At 36.1% G+C, this 19,657-nt stretch overlaps 1 protein-coding gene and 1 long non-coding RNA gene across 6 annotated transcripts in view; one reads left to right on the top strand and one right to left on the bottom strand.

Moving 5' to 3' along the window:
* The window catches only part of LOC126363410 (USP6 N-terminal-like protein), a 273,601-nt gene that overhangs the window by 72,338 nt on the left and 181,606 nt on the right, over nt 1-19,657 (bottom strand). For both annotated transcript variants that reach the window (XM_050007960.1, XM_050007959.1), the window contains 3 exons: nt 4,774-4,903; nt 4,525-4,685; nt 4,315-4,438 (listed from right to left, as the gene is read on the bottom strand). In XM_050007960.1, the coding sequence (XP_049863917.1) occupies nt 4,315-4,438; nt 4,525-4,685; nt 4,774-4,903 (415 nt within the window). The remainder of the gene's footprint in view (nt 1-4,314; nt 4,439-4,524; nt 4,686-4,773; nt 4,904-19,657) is intronic.
* LOC126363523 (uncharacterized) overlaps nt 1-19,657 on the top strand; it is a 155,407-nt gene that overhangs the window by 10,940 nt on the left and 124,810 nt on the right. The window lies entirely within an intron of this gene.

Raw genomic sequence — 19,657 nt, 5'->3', positions numbered from 1 at the left:
AACCTCTTTTCAAGACATTATCAATTTCATTTTACTGTTCTTCCAGGCCCACTGCAATCTTTGACAGAACTGCAATGTTATCAGCAAACCTCAAAGTTGTTATTTTTTATACCCTAAACTTGAATTCCTCTTCGACATTTCTCCTTAGCTTTTTAAACAGCTTGGTCATTTTTCAGTTTGAATAATGTCAGGGATAGGGTACAACATTGTCGAACTACTTTCTCAAGTAAAGTGTCTTTCATATCCTTTGGCTCTTATAACTATAGTGTGGTTTCTGCAAAAATTTAGAAATAATCTTTCACACTGTGTATTTATTCCCTGCCACCTTTAAAATTTCAAGGACTGTAGTCCAGTCAATATTGTCAACAGCTTTCTTTAAATCTACAAATGGTATAAATGTAGGTTTGCCTTTATTTAGCCTTTTTTTTTTTTTAAAAAAAAAAAATATGTTGTAGGGTTAGTATTGCATCCTGTAGAACCCAAAATGATATTCTCCGAGGTTGGGTTTGACTAGTTTTTCCATTCTTTTGTAAATAATTCATGACAGTATTTTGATAGTTCAGTAGTATTCATACCTGTGCGCACTTGCCTCCTTTGGAAATGGAATTACAAATCTTACTCTCTCCCTGAATGGTTTCAGATAGATTATGTAATGGTAAGACAGAGATTTAGGAACCAGATTTTAAATTGTAAGACATTTCCAGGGGCAGATGTGGACTCTGACCACAATCTATTGGTTATGAACTGTAGATAAAAACTGAAGAAACTGCAAAAAGGTGGAAATTTAAGGAGATCGGACCTGGATAAACTGAAAGAACCAGAGGTTGTACAGAGTTTCAGGGAGAGCATAAGGGAACAATTGACAGGAATGGGGGAAAGAAATACAGTAGAAGAAGAATGAGTAACATTGAGGGATGAAGTAGTGAAGGCAGCAGAGGATCCAGTAGGTAAAAAGATGAGGGCTAGTAGAAATCCTTGGGTAACAGAAGAGATACTGAATTTAATTGATGAAAGGAGAAAATACAAAAACGCAGCAAGTGAAGCAGGCAAAAAGGAATACAAATGTCTCAAAAATGAAATCAACAGGAAGTGCAAAATGGCTAAGCAGGGATGGCTAGAGGACAATTGTAAGGATGTAGAAGCTTATCTCATGAGGGGTAAGATAGATACTGCCTACAGGAAAATTAAAGAGACCTTTGGAGAAAAGAGAACCACTTGCATGAATATCAAGAGCTCAGATGGAAACCCAGTTCTAAGCAAAGAAGGAAAAGCAGAAAGGTGGAAGGAGTATATAGAGGGCCTATACAGGGGTAATGTTCTTGAGGACAATATTATGTAAATGGAAGAGGAGATAGATGAAGACAAAATGGGAGATATTATACTGCATGAAGAGTTTGACAGAGCACTGAAAGACCTAAGTTGAAACAAGGCCCAGGAGTAGACAACATTCCATTAGAACTACTGACAGCCTTGGGAGAGAAAGTGCTGACAAAACTCTACCATCTGGTGAGCAAGATGTATGAGACAGGCGAAATACCCTCAGATTCCAAGAAGAATATAATAATTCCAATCCCAAAGAAAGCAGGCGTTGACAGATGTGAAAATTACCGAACTATCAGTTTAATAAGTCACAGTTGCAAAATATTATGTGTATTCTTTACAGACCAATGGAAAAACTGGTAGAAGCCAACCTCGGGGAAGATCAGTTTGGATTCCTTAGAAATGTTGGAACACGTGAGGCAACACTGACCCTACGATTTATAGTAGAAGAAAGATTAAGGAAAGGCAAACCTACGTTTCTAGCATTTGTAGACTTAGAGAAAGCTTTTGACAATGTTGACTGGAATATTCTGTTTCAAATTCTGAAGGTGGTAGGGGTAAATTACAGGGAGCGAAAGGCTATTTACAATTTGTGCAGAAACCAGATGGCAGTTATAAAAGTAAAGGGACATGAAAGGGAAGCAGTGGTTGGGAAGGGAGTGTGACAGGGTTGTAGCTTCTCCCTGGTGCTATTCAATCTGTATATTGAGTAAGCAGTAAAGGAAACAAAAGAAAAGTTCAGAGTAGGTATTAAAATCCATGGAGAAGAAATAAAAACTTTGAGGTTCGCCGATGACATTGTCATTCTGTCAGAGACAGCAAAGGACTTGGAAGAGCAGTTGAATGGAATGAACAGTGTACTGAAAGTAGGGTATAAGATGAACATCAACAAAAGCAAAATGAGGATAATAGAATGTAGTCGAATTAAGTCGGGTGATGCTGAGGGAATTAGATTAGGAAATGAGACACTTAAAGAAGTAAAAGAGTTTTGCTATTTGGGGAGCAAAATAACTGATGATGGTCAAAGTAGAGAGGATATAAAATGTAGACTGGCAATGGCAAGGAAAGCATTTCTGAAGAAGAGAAATTTGTTAACATCAAGTATAGATTTAAGTGTCAGGAAGTCGTTTCTGAAAGTATTTGTATGGAGTGTAGCCATGTATGGAAGTGAAACATGGACGATAAATAGTTTAGACAAGAAGAGAATAGAAGTGTTCAAAATGTGGTGCTACAGAAGAATGCTGAAGATTAGATGGTTAGATCACATAACTAATGAGGAGGTATTGAATAGAATTGGGGAGAAGAGGAGTTTGTGGCACAACTTGACTAGAAGAAAGGATCAGTTGGTAGGATGTGTTTTGAGGCATCAAGGGATCATCGATTTAGTACTGGAGGGCAGCATGGAGGGTAAAAATCGTAGAGGGAGACCAAGAGATGAATACACTAAACAGATTCAGAAGGATGTAGGCTGCAGCAGGTACTGGGAGATGAAGAAGCTTGCTCTGGATAGAGTAGCATGGAGAGCTGCATCAAACCAGTCTCAGGACTGAAGACCACAGCAACAACAACAACAACAGTCCTCTCCCTAATGTGTGCAGGTATTTCATCTGTCTCAAGTATTATTTGCACCAGCTACAATAATTTTGACATGGGCTGCTATACCAAGGAATTAATAATTCTGAGGGAATGGTGTGCACTCTGGGGGAGTTTTTTTGACATTGGTCTTACAGAGTCCTATCAAATGCTTCTTGCAGTATCACATCTCCAATCTTCATTTACTTTCTCTTTCTATATTATTGTATTGAAGTTCAAACAGATTTACCTTTCTCCTCTTGACATTCCTGTATTGGCATTTTACACTTGTAATCTTTTTTTGGTATATGACGCAGAAGTATGGAGTAGAGCCAACCTACTTTATCTTAAACCATATATGCTACCTTAAAATTCATCTTAGCAAAGACATGGATATGTCTGTATTAAGTGATCATTCTTGTAGTTTCCCTTAGGATATGAAAAGAAATTCTGCTCATGAAAAATAAAATAAAGTGAATCACATAATCATTGTTTAATGAACATATGGATGAGTTATGGTTAGCAGTTACTGTGTGGCAAGTTCCTTTCAGTGGTATGACGTTAGACGCACTCAGTCCTGAATGAGATGGTTTGTGGTTGCCTAAGAAATGTACTTTGATGTACCACACTAAACTAACGTGCTCATTGACCAATGGTCAGTTCCTATTCCTTTTCTTCAAAGGGTGACTACTGCTTGACTTTTGTGTGATACAGAAAGTTGATCTTCGGAATATGTAATTATTTCAGGCATCAGTCTACAGATGTAAAAAATAAAGTTCAGTCTTTTTTTATATTTCACAGTCACTTTAATTTAATCATTACCTGTGTACTACGTATTTCAACTTATGGTAAACATTAATTAACATTATTAATTACTGAAGCAGACAAAAGGAATGTACAACATAAACTACTCTCTGCAACTGTATTTCTTGATTTTTTACACATCCTTGAAAGTTCTAATTAATGATATAATATTTGTAATGTGAGTGATTGACAAGAGTGAGATGGACAATGTCAAATCATCCCAAGCTGACCCAGTTGATGCTAATGCAAATTTAAATGTCAAAATTTACTTGTGCTACACATGGAAAATAGTTTACACATTTCTGTTTCCTCAGCCTAAATATTGTACCATTTTTTTCATATATTTTCCATGAATGTGCAAATAAAGGATGGAAATTTCACTAAAGAACTGAACTTTGTTTCTATTCAACAGTCTATAAGGCACACCTACCAATAAACCTCATATAGTTCATAGTTGACAGTTACATTAAATGAATGTTCATAGTAAAAAAGTTTGATGTCATAGAACAATATTAATGGGTAATTATATAGCCGGTTAGGGCAGGCTGGCTGTTCTTTCTTAGATCCTATCAAAATTTTGCATGTGTTTTTACTATGAGGAATAGAATTACACCTTACCTGATTTTAGATGCATCACATTCTTCAGAAATTTGAGGCTTGGCATCCTCATTAACTGTCTTTTCAGCATTTTTTATGTATTCCATATCAAATTTCCTTGACCGTGGGAAAAATGTAAACTTGCCTTAGAAAGTAAAAGATGTAACATAAGCAATTTTTTGTTATAAATATGCACATTTAAGTAATTAATACTTACTTTGTCATACTTACTTTTTGTGGAAAAGTATAGATCAACAGCTGGCTTTGCTATATATTTGTCATGGAGTGAATGTAGATATTCAGAATTTTCTCCAGGTTTCTCAACCCACCATGCTTTATTGCGATCCACTTCCCTTGCAAGTACATCAAGAGGAATTTTTGAAAATCGTGAACTGTAATATATGTAATTTTAATAGAAAAAAGAGTACATGGTTATTAGTACTACTCACACAATTTAAAATAAAGAGAAGAAGGTAAAACCTTGCCATGCTGCCATCTCCAAAATGCAGGTGAGTACGTGGAACTGTTGGTTCATTTCTTTGTGATAAACCCATTATTTTAAGATCTCCAATCCCTGAGTATTCAGTAAAGTGGACTCCATATGATTTGTCTGAAAAAAAAGAAGTCAATAGAAAATTGTTCCTACATTAATACTTTAAATCATAGAATAAGTGTTGTTCTAGTAAAGTGAAAATATTTTGAGCTTTAGTCTCTCACGTCTTCAAATAGTTTTATCTACATTATACTCCACAAGCCTTAATACTGGATTTGAGAGAAGTATATGATGAATCAGTACAATTTATCCTCCCTATTTTGTTCACAGATAGGGTGTAGAAAAAATTGCTCTGTATGCTTCTCAAAGTACCAAATTTTCAAAAATGTGGTATTGTTATTTTGTATGTGCAAGGTAAATTTATTTTCTCTAGCTTCTCCTTGGATGCAGTGTCTCAGAACTTTAAAGGTATTTTCATTATTTCTTATTTAAAACTCCCCAACTGGTTTCTGCTGAACGTTTTTATTCATTTTTCATCTGACTAGAAACATCTTCGGAAATCATATTGCTTGTCAGTTAACCTTCCTTATTTCTGTTCTGTCAATTCTGTTCTGTATTGATCCCAGAAAGGTGAGCAATACCCACAAATGAAATGGACTGATTTGTTTGTAAGTGACAATCTTTATGGATGAATTAACATTTTAGTGGAAATCACAGGAGTCTTTACTCAGACTACACTAATTCCAATGATCTTAACTGCATGACTGGGCATGAAACATGTACTGTCAGTCCTATTTGATTGGAGTTGCAAATGGATTCTTTTCCAGCCAGACATTGTAGACTCATAGGCTATGCGTGGACCAAAGAAAACTTTCTTGGTCATGGTGCTGCATTCCCTTGCAATGGGCAGAAACTCATGCCCAGGTCTGCCAATGAAGCAATCAAGGCATGGTAAATCACCCTGATTTAACTTCTTTTCCCCACACTCACATCAGCCTGGATTAACGGTATTGTGTTGCTGATCTGGAATGTATTGGATACTCATTTGACTTTTAAGTGTATTGTTGTTATAGACCTCTGCACTTTTCAACAGACTTCATCTGGACATTCTTTGGATGAGCATTTTCATGGCTCACAATACTTCACATGTGTCCAATAATACCAATGCAATTGTCACTGTTATTTATTGCTGAGTAACGTGTTATTGTATTGATGAAACAAGCCACAAAAGTTCTGAAGATGTGTTAAGGACTTATGATATCAGACAACCTGGACTTGGCTTTGCTTAAGTTCTTGAAATAAAAAGCTGAGCAGAATCACAGATACAATGAACAACAAGCCAAAAAATAAAAATAAGTTAAAAAAAGTCTGAAACACACACACCAACAGGAGAACAGCCACAAAGAGCAACTTCAGCAAATAGAGCAGCATGAACAACAAACGAAATTACTCCATCCATAGCAGCACTCAGGCTGTGAAGTCACAACAGCAGTAGTGACAGGCAGCCGATTCACCACCTGCATTAATTTTATAAATGAGACCAATGAGAACTAGGACCTCAACATTTTCCAGTTGTGCTAGTAACTCACAACATTGTAGATAAACGTCCCTGATTTTCAGAAGGGTCCTTCTTATGTTTACTGAATCCCAAAATGTTTCGCTCCTGTATGAACTGTTGCTAATTCTTGCAGAGTTTCTATTCTCTGAAGTCTGTTGCCTGCAGAGAAACAATTTTCATCAAAAGTGAAATTCGTGTCAGTCTGTCTCCAGAATCACAGAGGCAACAAAAATTACTGCAATCGTATTAGTGTGGGCTTATATACATAAAGCACTGATTTGATTACACTTACCAAAAACATCAACATCAACAGCCCTATGCTGATTTCTTTATTCATGATGTGGTGGTCCCATTTGTGCCTATATTGGAAGCACTCAAACTCAACAATCCTACTTTGGAGGAAATGTCAATGCAGCAAGCATTTGAGGCATTTCAATCTACCACCAAGCAGAACTGGCTCCTATAGAAGTAATGTTAACATCTGAATATGTCAGAATGATTCAAGCCTAAGCCACAGGAAGTAAATTTTATAGGAGAGCAAAGTAAAGATTGCCTTCATTCCAAACAATTGTTTCATAGTTATATTTATTTATTTTCCACTTTATATTGACATTAGGTCTGTCATTTGGCAACTGAAGTAGACCATTATTATTTAGCATACAGAATATGTTAACAATTGAAGAGGTCAGAATGGTTCAAGCCTAAGCCTCAAGAAGTAAATTTTATAGGAGAGCCAAATAAAGATTTTTAAAAAACTGTAAATCAAATTAATAAGTTTTAATGATTTAAAATAAGCTTACATTTGTGCACCATCTGTTGAAAGATCAGCAAACCACTTCAACAATAGATGCACCTAGCTATACTCAGTCAATAGATCGTGAAATGTCATTTTTCAGTACAGTGAGGCATAGGCTTGAATCATACTGGCATCTTCAGTTGCATATGTTTTGTAGTTCTAATTACAGTATTAATTTGCATACCAAGGGAAAAAAGCAAAGCATTAAAAATTAAGGCTAAAAATTAAAGAAGAAAGTTGTACTAATCCATTAAATTGCCTCCACCATAATTGTGAGATGTGATAGTATTTGTCTTGAAATGTGCATGAAGTCCACTAGCCCTTTACATCTATACAAACAGTCCACTACAGTATTGACCAATATACCAACTAAAAGAATACCAACTAGAGAACATGATAAAGACAGAACATGTATTTAAGGTGTACTTGTCAGGCACATGTATTGAGTGGGTATTGCTGTGTGAATGGAATTCATCACAAGAATCATCAACAAGAGTTGAAAGTCCCAGTATGTAGCACTATGTGTATTGTGGCAATTTCTAAGCAGTGGAGGAGGAATGCTAATTCTTTTTAAGTCTCTGGGACTCTGAAGAATGTAAGGCTCTTGCTACAATCACTTGAATCCTATCTTTGATATGTACCTACAAAAATATTCATTGATCCTCATTTTGTATTACTGAGGCTGCTGTGATGGGATTTGTTTGTCCAGGGGTATTTTGCACCTCTACAGTTTCTGATGTATTAATTGATAATGCCATTAAAGATTTTGCTACAGTGTAGACAGCCCTGTAGACATTTTTGTTCTCTCCATATCATTGTCAGATTCTTCAGTTTTCTGTGTATGTTTCCAACTTTCACATCCTGCATTACATACACTGCTTGACAGTTGCTAAGGAACAACTGTACTTGCTAAGGAACAACTGCCAATAGCTGTGGAACACCTGATGACTGATAGTAAAAGAAAATGTAGAGGGAGAGTGCTATTTGAACAATGCAAAGAGATTTGTTAAGGGCACTCCTTTATAATAGATCACAGACAACTGTTATGAAATCTGATATAAATGGCAGCTAGCTTCATGACAAAGTATTATATGTCAGGAAGACAGAACTTTATCTAATGCAGAAGGCCAGCTCTAATCAAAATTTAATGGTGCATTTCCAGTAAAGCTGTAAAGTTCTTTACTGTGTCATTCAAGAAACGTACTTTGGACAAAAAATTAAAAATTGTGACAAAAAATCGAAAGCAGTTTGAAGCATTATTAGGTATGTGATAAATAAACTAAGTTTCAGCTGAACTTTGATCTGCACAACCTTACTATGAGAAACAGAAATGATTTTAATGTGCACCTCACTTCCTAGTATATGACTCAGAGCAGGAGTTGTACTTACTTTCTAATTTAGTTGATTAAATTTATCTGTCACATGCATGACTAGCATTAAGCAGCACAAGGACAGTTTATTGTTCATAAAGTGTCGAGATCAAGTTTCTGTAATGCGGCTATCTTTTGTTAAGTGTTAGTGTTAGTGTTTATCTTGCTGGTTCCACATCATGATAGGTCTGCCTTCTGGATATTATCCACAGAACAGAGTGAATGAATGAATCATATGAGTGAATAACTGAACCTCCAGCTATGTTACATTATTCCCCTCTCTACATCATCTCAGTAAGAGATTATTTATTGGCTATTTAAGTATAACATTCAGTATATACTGAATCTATCACACAATTATTTTGTATAGTGTCTCTGCTAATCTTACCCTTTTTATATAATTACTTATTTTTTTAGGCGTTTTGCATATATCAATGGTGTGTGTTTCTCTTTTGCTGAAGAAGGCAATGGCCGAAAGCTTTATGTAAATTTCTTTCAGTTGTGCCTGTCTGCAACTTAACATGTCTACTTTACAGTAAGTAGCAATCTGTCTTTGCCTACGTTGTTGACAATCCTACCTGAATTCCCATTGTTTAATATTTATATTATATATTTATAGTATTTTATCTTTTAAACTGGCATTGTGTAATTGTGTGTGTGGCTGATACAATTGTTTTAATAAATCAAATAAAAATAATAAGATCTTTTATATACCTTTTGGCTGACTTCCATGTACTAAGTAGAGCCCCAGTGAAGTTTGTGTTTGAGAAGGTTGAATATCTGGTCGAAAACAATCATGTGATAGCAAAGACGGAGATACAGGCTTTAGATGCGCCATGGAGGAAATATTAAGTCTTTCTGTAGTGTAACCATAGTAATCTGTTTGTGATAACAACAATGCTAGAAAACATACAATCTCTGTATAAATATTCTGAGCACATTTTATCAGTCTCACAATTGCATGGTTATTACAAATTTTATATGATTCTTTTGACTGACAGTTTTTATTTGGTGAATATTATAAAAATATTAAGTTTTCCACTATCAAAGGCCCCCCTGCAAAAATATGTATGCCATGTCTCCTTAAGGTGCCCATTAAGTGGCACTACCCAAGAACCATGTGTAGCACAATGAATGCCACAGTTGTAGAGTTATTCTTTTAGGTACTAATTTTTGAAACAACGTTCACAAACCCACTGAAGACATGTCTAACAAAAACAACCAGTGAAAGTCAGTCATGTAACAGTAACACTTATTTCATATAATCTATATATCATAATCATATGTATGCTGAAGGGGAACAGGAATAAACTCCTTAAAGTGGTTCAAAAATAATTCTGAACAAATATGTTACAGTCAATCTCATTACAAGTATTAGTTCATTATTATAAAAAAATTGCAAATGCATATTTGTGTTAAGTATTAATCAGTAATGAGATACTCACACAAACACAAACTGTTAAGTGCTGGTACTGTGTTGTTAGCTTGAATTTTATCATGCAAATTTAATGTCTTTGTAATTATGCATTACTAATTTGATTAGCCCCTTGTTAATATAAATATCTGTCCTTAAACGTATAGTTTCTGTTTTACACAATTACCTACTATCCATTTAATCTTTAGACATGAAATTATGTGTCTGGCTTAATTAAGAGCAAGGAGAATAATCATAAAAATGAATTACAAATCCTAAATGGTAGTAGGATTCTCTTCTGACACACAATGTGAATTTAGCAGTGTATATATGTTCATATTAACTTTCAGTTCCACATTTAGTTGTCTCCTTGAGACAAAGGACAAAGATAGGGATCTCAAATAGAGTACAGTATAGTGGACTTTTATAATACCCATAGTTGCTTTTTAGATAATGGATGTTTCAGTTTACATTATGGTTTCTTATTGATAAGTACAAATAAACAATTTCCAAAATCAATGTGTCACTTAAGCTTTATGAAACTGCAGTCGCCAGGGTGTGTAGAGCAGGTAAGCTCTGCAGGTACTATTATCTATAGTGAACACTGTATGAAGTCCAAATCGTTCTCCTTCTACATCTGTACTCTGCAAACTGTTTTGAAGCACACAGCAGGGTGCACTTCCAATTATACCACTTTAAGGCATCTCCGCATTCTATTCATATATGAAATGTGGGAGTAATAAGTATTTAAATGCCTGTATGTGTGCTATAGTCTAATCTTGTCTTCATGTTCTCTATGTGAAACAAAGATTCCAAGACTTACCAAGCGGGAAAGCGCCGGCAGACAGGCACATGAACAAAACACACAAACACACACACAGAATTACTAGCTTTCGCAACCGATGGTTGCTTCTTCAGGAAGGAGAGGGAAAGACGAAAGGATGTGGGTTTTAAGGGAGAGGGTAAGGAGTCATTCCAATCCCGGGAGCGGAAAGACTTCCCTTAGGGGAAAAAATGGAAAATGGAAAAAAATGGACAGGTGTACACTCGCGCACACACACACACACACATATCCATCCGCACATAGTGTATGTGCGGATGGATATGTGTGTGTGTGTGTGTGTGTGTGTGTGTGTGTGTGTGTGTGTGTGTGTGTGTGTGTGTGCGAGTGTACACCTGTCCATTTTTTCCCCTAAGGGAAGTCTTTCCGCTCCCGGGATTGGAATGACTCCTTACCCTCTCCCTTAAAACCCACATCCTTTCGTCTTTCCCTCTCCTTCCTGAAGAACCAACCATCGGTTTCGAAAGCTAGTATTTCTGTGTGTGTGTTTGTGTGTTTTGTTCATGTGCCTGTCTGCCGGCGCTTTCCCGCTTGGTAAGTCTTGGAATCTTTGTTTTTAATATATTTTTCCCATGTGGAAGTTTCTTTCTATTTTGTTCTCTATGTGAGCAATATAAATAGGGTTGTAGTATATTACAGGATTTCTCACTTACAGATGGTTCTTGAAACTTTGTAAGTAAGCTTCCAATGGATAGTTTGCATCTCCCTTCAATCATCTGCCAGTTCAGATTTTTCTGTACCTTTGTGAGACACACTGATGGGTTAAGCAAACCAGTGACCATTTGTGCTGGACTAATTTGTATACATTCAGTGTCCCCTATTAGTCCTGTCTGGTATGGATGCCACAAGCTTGAGCAATATTCTTGGGTGGTTTGAATGAAAGTTCTGTAAGCAATTTCCTTTGTAGACTAATAACATTTTCCTAGTGTCCTTCCAATGAACTGAAGTCTGCCACATGAATTACTTTCAACTGGCATATGTAATCATTCCATTTCTTAGCCCCACAAATTATTACATTTAGCTGTTTGTATGAATTAACTGATGTCAACTGTGACTCATTGTTACTACTGTCTTAGGATATTGCATTTTTCCATTCTGAGCATTGGAGGTCAGTAGCCAATCTTTGTGCCATTTTAAGACCTTATCAAGATCTCCCTGTATATCTGTGCAGCTTTCTTCTGACCGTACTTTATTATAATTAATGGCACAATCTGCAAAAAAGTTCAGAGGTTAATAGTAAGGTTATAAGCCAGTCATTAATATACACTATTGGCCATTAAAATTGCTACACCAAGAAGAAATGCAGATGATAAACTGGTATTCATTGGACAAATATATTATACTAGAACTGACATGTGATTACATTTTCATGCAATTTGGATGCATTGATCATGAGAAATAAGTACCCCTAACAACCACCTCTGGCCGTAATAACAGGCTTTATATCTGTTACTGATAGAATGGGATTGTCAGGATTAGTAAATAATGCCCTTGAATATCTGAAACTAGCCTTTATAAATAGCTTCAGGTACATGAATATGTCACTCACTTCACCAAAAGAAATAACTTCCATAATAAAATCTTTAAAAACAAAGCATTCTAGTGGTTACGATGAAATATCAACAAAGTTAATTAAGGCATGTTCTTGTGAGTTTAGTAGAATTCTAAGTTACTTGTGTAATCAGTCAATTATAACTGGGACATTTCCTGACCGGCTAAAATATGCAGATGTTAAGCCTCTATTCAAGAAAGGGGGTAAAGAGATACCATCAAACTACAGACCGATTTCACTTTTGCCAGCATTCTCAAAAATTTTAGAAAAAGTAATGTACAGGCAGCTTCTCAACCATCTGACCACAAAAAACATATTATCAAGAACACAGTTTGGATTTCTGAATGGTTCTGATATCAAAAAGGCTATTTACACCTACAGTGAAAATGTACTTAATTCATTAAATAACAAGTTACAAGCAGCAGGTATTTTCTGTGATTTGTCAAAGGCATTCGATTGTGTAAACCACAACATCCTTTTAAATAAATTAGAATTCTATGGTGTCACAGGCACTGCTGCAAAATGGTTCAAGTCATACTTCGCTAACAGGAAACAAAGGGTGTCAGTGCAAGGGCCTAGTGAATTAAGTCATCAGTCATCATCAGAATGGGAAGAAATTACATGTGATGTCCCACAAGGATCCATCTTAGGGCCATTGCTTTTTCTTGTGTACATTGATCTCTCATCAGTTACACTGCCAGAAGCAGAGTTCGTTTTGTTTGCAGGTGACACAAGTATTGCAATAAATAGTATGTCGAGTGTAGTTCTAGAAAGATCTGCTAATGATATTTTCATGGATATTAATAAATGGTTTAAAGCCAACTCACTGACATTAAACTTCAAAAAGACTCACTATATGCAATTTAGAACCTGTAAGAGGTTTCCATCCAGCATATGCACAAAGTATGAGGAAGAGCAGATAGAAGAGATTGGCAGTCTTAAATTCCTGGGATTACAACTTGATAATAAATTCAGTTGGAAGGAGCACACCACAGAACTGCAGAAATGCCTTAACAAATCTGTATTTGCAATTCGAGTGTTAGCAGACACAGGCAACATGAAAATGAAAAAGCTTGCATACTTTGCCTACTTTCATTCCATAATGTCATATGGTATAATATTTCGGGGTAGCTCTTCAAGTCAAACAAAAGTTTTCAGAGTCCAAAAGCATGTAATGTGTATTATTTGTGGAGTAAATTCATGGACGTCCTGTAGAAACCTCTTCAAAGAACTGGGTATACTAACTACTGCCTCTCACTATAATTACCCCTTAATGAAATTTGTCCTAAATAATATATCTCTTTTTCCAACAAACAGCTCAGTTCATACATACAATACCATGAACAAAAATGATCTGCACAAGGACTTCAAAGCACTTACTTTAGTTCAGAAAGGGGTCCACTACTCAGGAACACTCATCTTCAATTATTTGCCAGCAAACATAAAAAATTTAGTTACAAATAAAGATCAGTTTAAAAGGAGCCTGAAAGACTTACTAGTGGCCAACTCCTTCTACTACATTGACGAATTTTTTAATAGAAACAAATTATGTATTGTATATATTCATACTGTTAGTATTGTTATTTCACTCTTTTTTTTTTTTTTTTTTTTTTTTTTTTTAAGAAAAGTGACATGTTCCACATCCACGAGGATCTCCTCAACACGGATCTATGGAACGAAAAACTAATCTAATGTAATCTATCTAATCTAATCTTGATATGGCTGTGCATTGAGTCAAACAAGCTTCAATGGTGTGTACAGGTACAGCTGCAGCTTCAACATGATACCACAGTTCATCAAGAGTGGTGACTGGAGTATTGTGATGAGCCAGTTGCTCGGCCACCATTGACCAGATGTTTTCAATTGGTGAGAGATCTGGAGAATGTGCTGGCCAGGGCAGCAGTCGAACATTTTCTGTATCCAGAAAGGCCCGTACAGGACCTGCAACATGCGGTTGTGCATTATCCTGCTGAAATGTAGGGTTTCACAGGGATCGAATGAAAGGTAGAGCCACGGGTTGCAACACATCTGAAATGTAACGTCCACTGTTCAAAGTACCATCAACACGAACAAGAGGTGACCGAGACGTGTAACCAACGGCACCCCATAACATCATGCTGGGTGATACGTCAGTTTGGCGATGACGAATACACGCTCCCAATGTGCGTTCAGCGCGATGTTGCCAAACACGGATGTGACCATCATGATGCTATAAACAGAACCTGGATTTATCCAAAAATTGACGTTTTGCCATTTGTGCACCCAGATTCATCGTTGAGTACACCATTGCAGGCGCTCCTATCTGTGATGCAGTGTCGTGGGTAACCGCAGCCATGGTCTCCGAGCTGATAGTCCATGCTGCTGCAAACGTTGTCAAACTGTTCATGCAGATGGTTGTTGTCTTGCAAACGTTCCCATCTGTTAACTCAGGGATCGATTCGTGGCTGCACGATCCGTTACAGCCATGCCATGCCTGTCATCTCAACTGCTAATGATACGAGGTCATTGGGATCCAGCACGGCGTTCCGTATTATCCTCCTGAACCCAGCGATTCCATATTCTGCTAACAGACATTGGATCTCGGCCAACATGAGCAGCAATGTCACGATACTATAAACCACAATCATGATAGGGTACAATTCAACATTTATCAAAGTTGGAAACGTGATGGTATGCATTTCTCCTCCTTACACGAGGCATCACAACAACGTTTCACCAGGCAACGCCAGTCAACTGCTGTTTGTGTATGAGAAATCAGTTGGAAACTTTCCTCATGTCAGCATGTTGTAGGTGTTGCCACCGGCACCAACCTTGTGTGAATGCTCTGAAAAGCTAATCATTTGCATATCACAGCAACTTCTTCCAGTCGGTTAAATTTCGCATCTGTTGCAGGTCATCTTCGTGGTGTAGCAATTTTAATGGCCAGTAGTGTACAATGTGGAAAGCATGGGTACCAATGAAGATACCTGGAACACACTGTTTGATAATCCACATCATTGCACTTTCATTGTAGTAGTGAGTCAAAATTTGACTCAGTATTCAACATTTTTTGTAGTCCAGAAATAATGCATCTACCAGTCTGCCTTGAACTATGGCTTTCAGGATGTTATGTAAGAAATGTGCATGTTGGTTCTGCACAATTGATATTTGCAGAATTCGTGTGCTGTTTTGCCTGGAGGACATCATTGTGTTTTAGATACCACATTATGTTTAAGCTCAGATTGTCCTCTGGGTTTTTACAATGATTGGATGACAATGATATTGGATGGTAGTTTAGTGGATCACTTACCCTGCTACCCTTCTTGTACACTTGTGTAACGTGTGCTTTCTTACAAGTACTGTACATATTTTTTTGGTAGACATATCTAGAGAATATTAAGGTTACAAGAAGGCTAGCCTAACTGTAAATTCTGTATAGAATCTTACAGTCCTGGACCTCTGTTCAATTATTTATTCGTATTCCGCACATCCAGTATACAAGAGAATGTGGAACGAGGCATAATTATGCCTGAGAACAGTAGCCTACTTAGAGATGCTAATAGATACAAATTACAATATGTGTAAAGAAACAAAAGATGTTAACAAATACAAGCTTAGGCACTTCCCAAAGCAAAACAGAGGTATAAAACAATACAATTACAAATTACAATTATTCCATATTAAGTTATGACTTTTCTAGAAGTGAAATACATTGTTATTCTCACATAGGTCATCATATTCGGTTACAAAGAGGTAGCAGCAAATATTACAAGTCAATGTACCATATCTGACTTACAATATAGAAGTGTTTATGTCAAAGAACTTGTCAATTGAATATAAAGGATGTTCCAGAAGATATTCTTTTATTTAGTTTTAAACTGTGGTATCACACAGTAAGATTTCTTATGTCCATAGGAAGTGCATTAAACACCTTCTCACTTGAGTAATGTACACTTTGTTGTACTAGGCTAAAGTATTTTCTATCCACATGCAAGTCGCATTTTGGTCTTGTGTCATAGTCATGATAGTCAGTGTTGGTTTTGTGCATGGGTAGGTTCTTCACTAAAAAGGACATAAGGGATAGGATATATTGTGAGGACACTGTTAATATTTAGTGTGTATTAAAAATATTTCTGTGTGAATGATTTCTATTCACTTCGCTTACAATTTGGATTGCTCTTTTCTGAGTGACAAATACTTCCTCCTGCACTTTCTGAGATCATTGAACACAAAGTTGGCTAATATTGCAATGTCACTGTCAGGAGTTTTTTCAACTAAAAGAGACGTATCACCTGCAGAGAGAGTAAATTTGGTTGTAGCTTTTGTACAGTATGGATCATTAATAAATATTAGAAAGAGCAAGGGGTCCAGACCAGAGCCTTGCGGCACTCCTGTACTTGTTGTTCCCTGACCAGATGAGGCTATTGTGCCATCTCCGTGATTAAGCAATACCTTCTGCTTTCAATCAGTTAGATATGATTGAAGCCACATTCCCATTGTGTCACTTAAAACATAATAGACAGGTTTTGAAAGGAGGATTTCATGATTCACACAGTTGAAGGCCTTGGTTAAATCATAAAATATACCAACTGAAGCTAATCTATTGTTCAGTGCTTCTAAAACATTATTGATAAGTGAAAATACAGCATCATCAGTTGACAGGCCTGCTTGGAATCCGAACTGACAATGGCTATGAGCCTTGTGGATGTTCAAGCACTCCCCAGTTTTCTCATGTATAAGTTTCTCCAAAACTTTGGAGAAACTTGTTAAAAGGAAAATCAGGCAGTAGTTACAAGTATCAGCTTTATCCCCTTTCTTGAATAGTGGTTTCACATCTGCATACTTTATTCTGTCTGGGATGATACCTTGTTTGTATATTGTAGATTGTATTTTATTGGTCCTGTTGTCTACATAGCAGCTTATGCATAAGACATTGGACAAGTCAAGTTATAAATATACAGGCTGAAAGTCATTTCAGGGCATACATATTTAAGCTTACAATAATACACTTAACACGTAAGTATTTATATAACACATTTCATAAATTTAAATATTATTCAATAGAGTAAAAGCAGTGATGCTGTAAATATGACTTTAGAGATTTTCCAAATGTATTGACCTCAGTTATATCTTTTATGTTTTCGGGAAGTTTGTTATAAACCTTAACTACCATGTGAAAAGTACCTTTTTGGCACATTGCTGTGCTGGTTTAAGTCATATGTAAGTTTCTGTTTTGTCTGGTAAAGTGCTCATGTATATCACAGTTTTTTTGCAGTCTCCGGTCCTTGCCTATTACATTTAATTTAAAGAAGAAAAGGGTTTCCATACTGTATACTCATGGTAATGGAGGAATACCAGATTTCTTAAACAGGGGTTTACAAGAGTCTCTAGGCTTGCACCCAAACAAGATTCTAATGGCCCTTTTTTGTAGTTTAAAAGTGCTATTAGCTGTTTTAGAGTTTCCCCAGAAAGTGACCCCATATCTAAGATGAATTTTTGCTTTGCATTTTAGATGATCCTTTTCATCTCATTGACAGTAACTGGACCTGTATGTATTTCACTTATTTTGCACAAACCAGATTCTTTCAGAAGGTCCATAGACTCACTAGCCGAGCCCTTACAACCAGGTTTCTCAGAAGTTGTTAGAAAGTGCCCATTAAGGAAACTTGCAACTGCATCAGTTTCTTTAATCAAACTACCACAATGCCTATTTCCATGTTTGAAAAATTATCATCTTTTTTCCCCAGCTCCCATTTGATAGCACTTCAGATGGTTTTTATTTTATTGTTTGAGTTGTCTATTTGAGGTTTAACATGTAATGTTTTAGAGCACTTTATAACTCTTTTCAATATTTTACAATATAATCGATAATGTTCTTTTACAGCAGGCTCATCAGAACATATTTGTGATGTATATAAACCTGTGTGAAATACTGCTTCAAAGAGAGACATGAATTCATCTGTGAATAGGCTGAATTTAATATTAACATTTCTTTCTTTATATACTGGGCACCAGTCAATCTGCTGCAAGAGCTTATTGAAATTTTCTGTGTCTACATTGATTGCTCTGAAGGATCTAAAAACTGGTTTACATATGCTAAAACATATGTTATTAAGAGTAAGCAACTGCCCATCATGGTCAGACACACCATTAAGAATTTGACTTACAGTACTGCGATTACTACTAAACTTATCATAAAGACATTGTCAATAAGGGTTACACTGGTATCTGTCACTTGGGTAGGAAATTCAACTACTAGAGTCAGATTAAAGGTTTGTAACAAATGTTTTGTTCTCCTCTATTGGTGTTGTCTGTAAGGAAGTTTACATTAAATTCACCCAGAATGACTAACTGCTTAGCCTTTGAATATATTTTTAACAAAATTGATAACAACATTTTCATCTGCTTCTAAATTCTGCTTATACTGACGTCCATGTCACTCACATTTGTAGTGGTCTGAAAATTTAGCTGGGGCTAATAATCATGAATCTTCATTTGTAAGGGAACATTTGAAGAAACAGCCCAGTATTTATGCTTTTGCTTTGTTACCTGAATTTCAGTTTCTGTGTCACAGACAAGTGTTTGGTCTCACATATTCTCCCATCTACAGCAAAAAGTACAACTGAACAATTCTATTAATTATATAAAAATTATTACAGAATATTTTACAACAGGATGGGAATGTATAATTTTTTAAATACTTATCAGACATGATTGGTATATCATCCCATTTTGGTGAGAGGTATGGGTAATTATAAACTATGGAGTGATGCAGTGACTACAGTGTCACATTATCATGTACAGCGTGTCCTATTTATCTTGACCATCCCAAATAACTTTTTGTCAAGGTGTAAAATAAAAAAAATATCAGCAAATGTTGTTCAGTTACCAAGAGGACATTAATCAGCATGACTGTCTTTCTTGTAACTTTATTACGAAGATATGAACAGTAATGTATTTTCTTTAATTAGCACCCTATATTTATTATTGTAATATATTCTCCTCTCCTCAAGATTATTTCAAAAATGTACCAAAGTATTGCAGTTATGTAAATATGACATTGTTAAAAATTTAACACAAAACTGATTTGGAGTCTTCTGTACCAGAACAAAGTGTAGATACCTAGGATAAGACATCCACTTGCCGGAGCTTACAGTAAATATAGGGAAACACAAGGAAAATGCACACTGGTCATTCAGTCAACTATCTCCAGTTGAAGGTCGGAGTGAGTACAATATAAACCAGCAAAGAGAAGGTAGAAATGTTACTCGTCTGTGGAGAATGTAAGTTAGCAAAACAATAATGGTAATAGTGTTGTATTATTTACCAATATCTCTTGTTGTGGCTAATGTTTTTACAGA

Source organism: Schistocerca gregaria, chromosome 1, assembly GCF_023897955.1.
Source record: "Schistocerca gregaria isolate iqSchGreg1 chromosome 1, iqSchGreg1.2, whole genome shotgun sequence".
Taxonomy (NCBI): Eukaryota; Metazoa; Arthropoda; class Insecta; order Orthoptera; family Acrididae; genus Schistocerca; species Schistocerca gregaria.
This window is presented reverse-complemented; position numbering and strand designations above follow the sequence as displayed.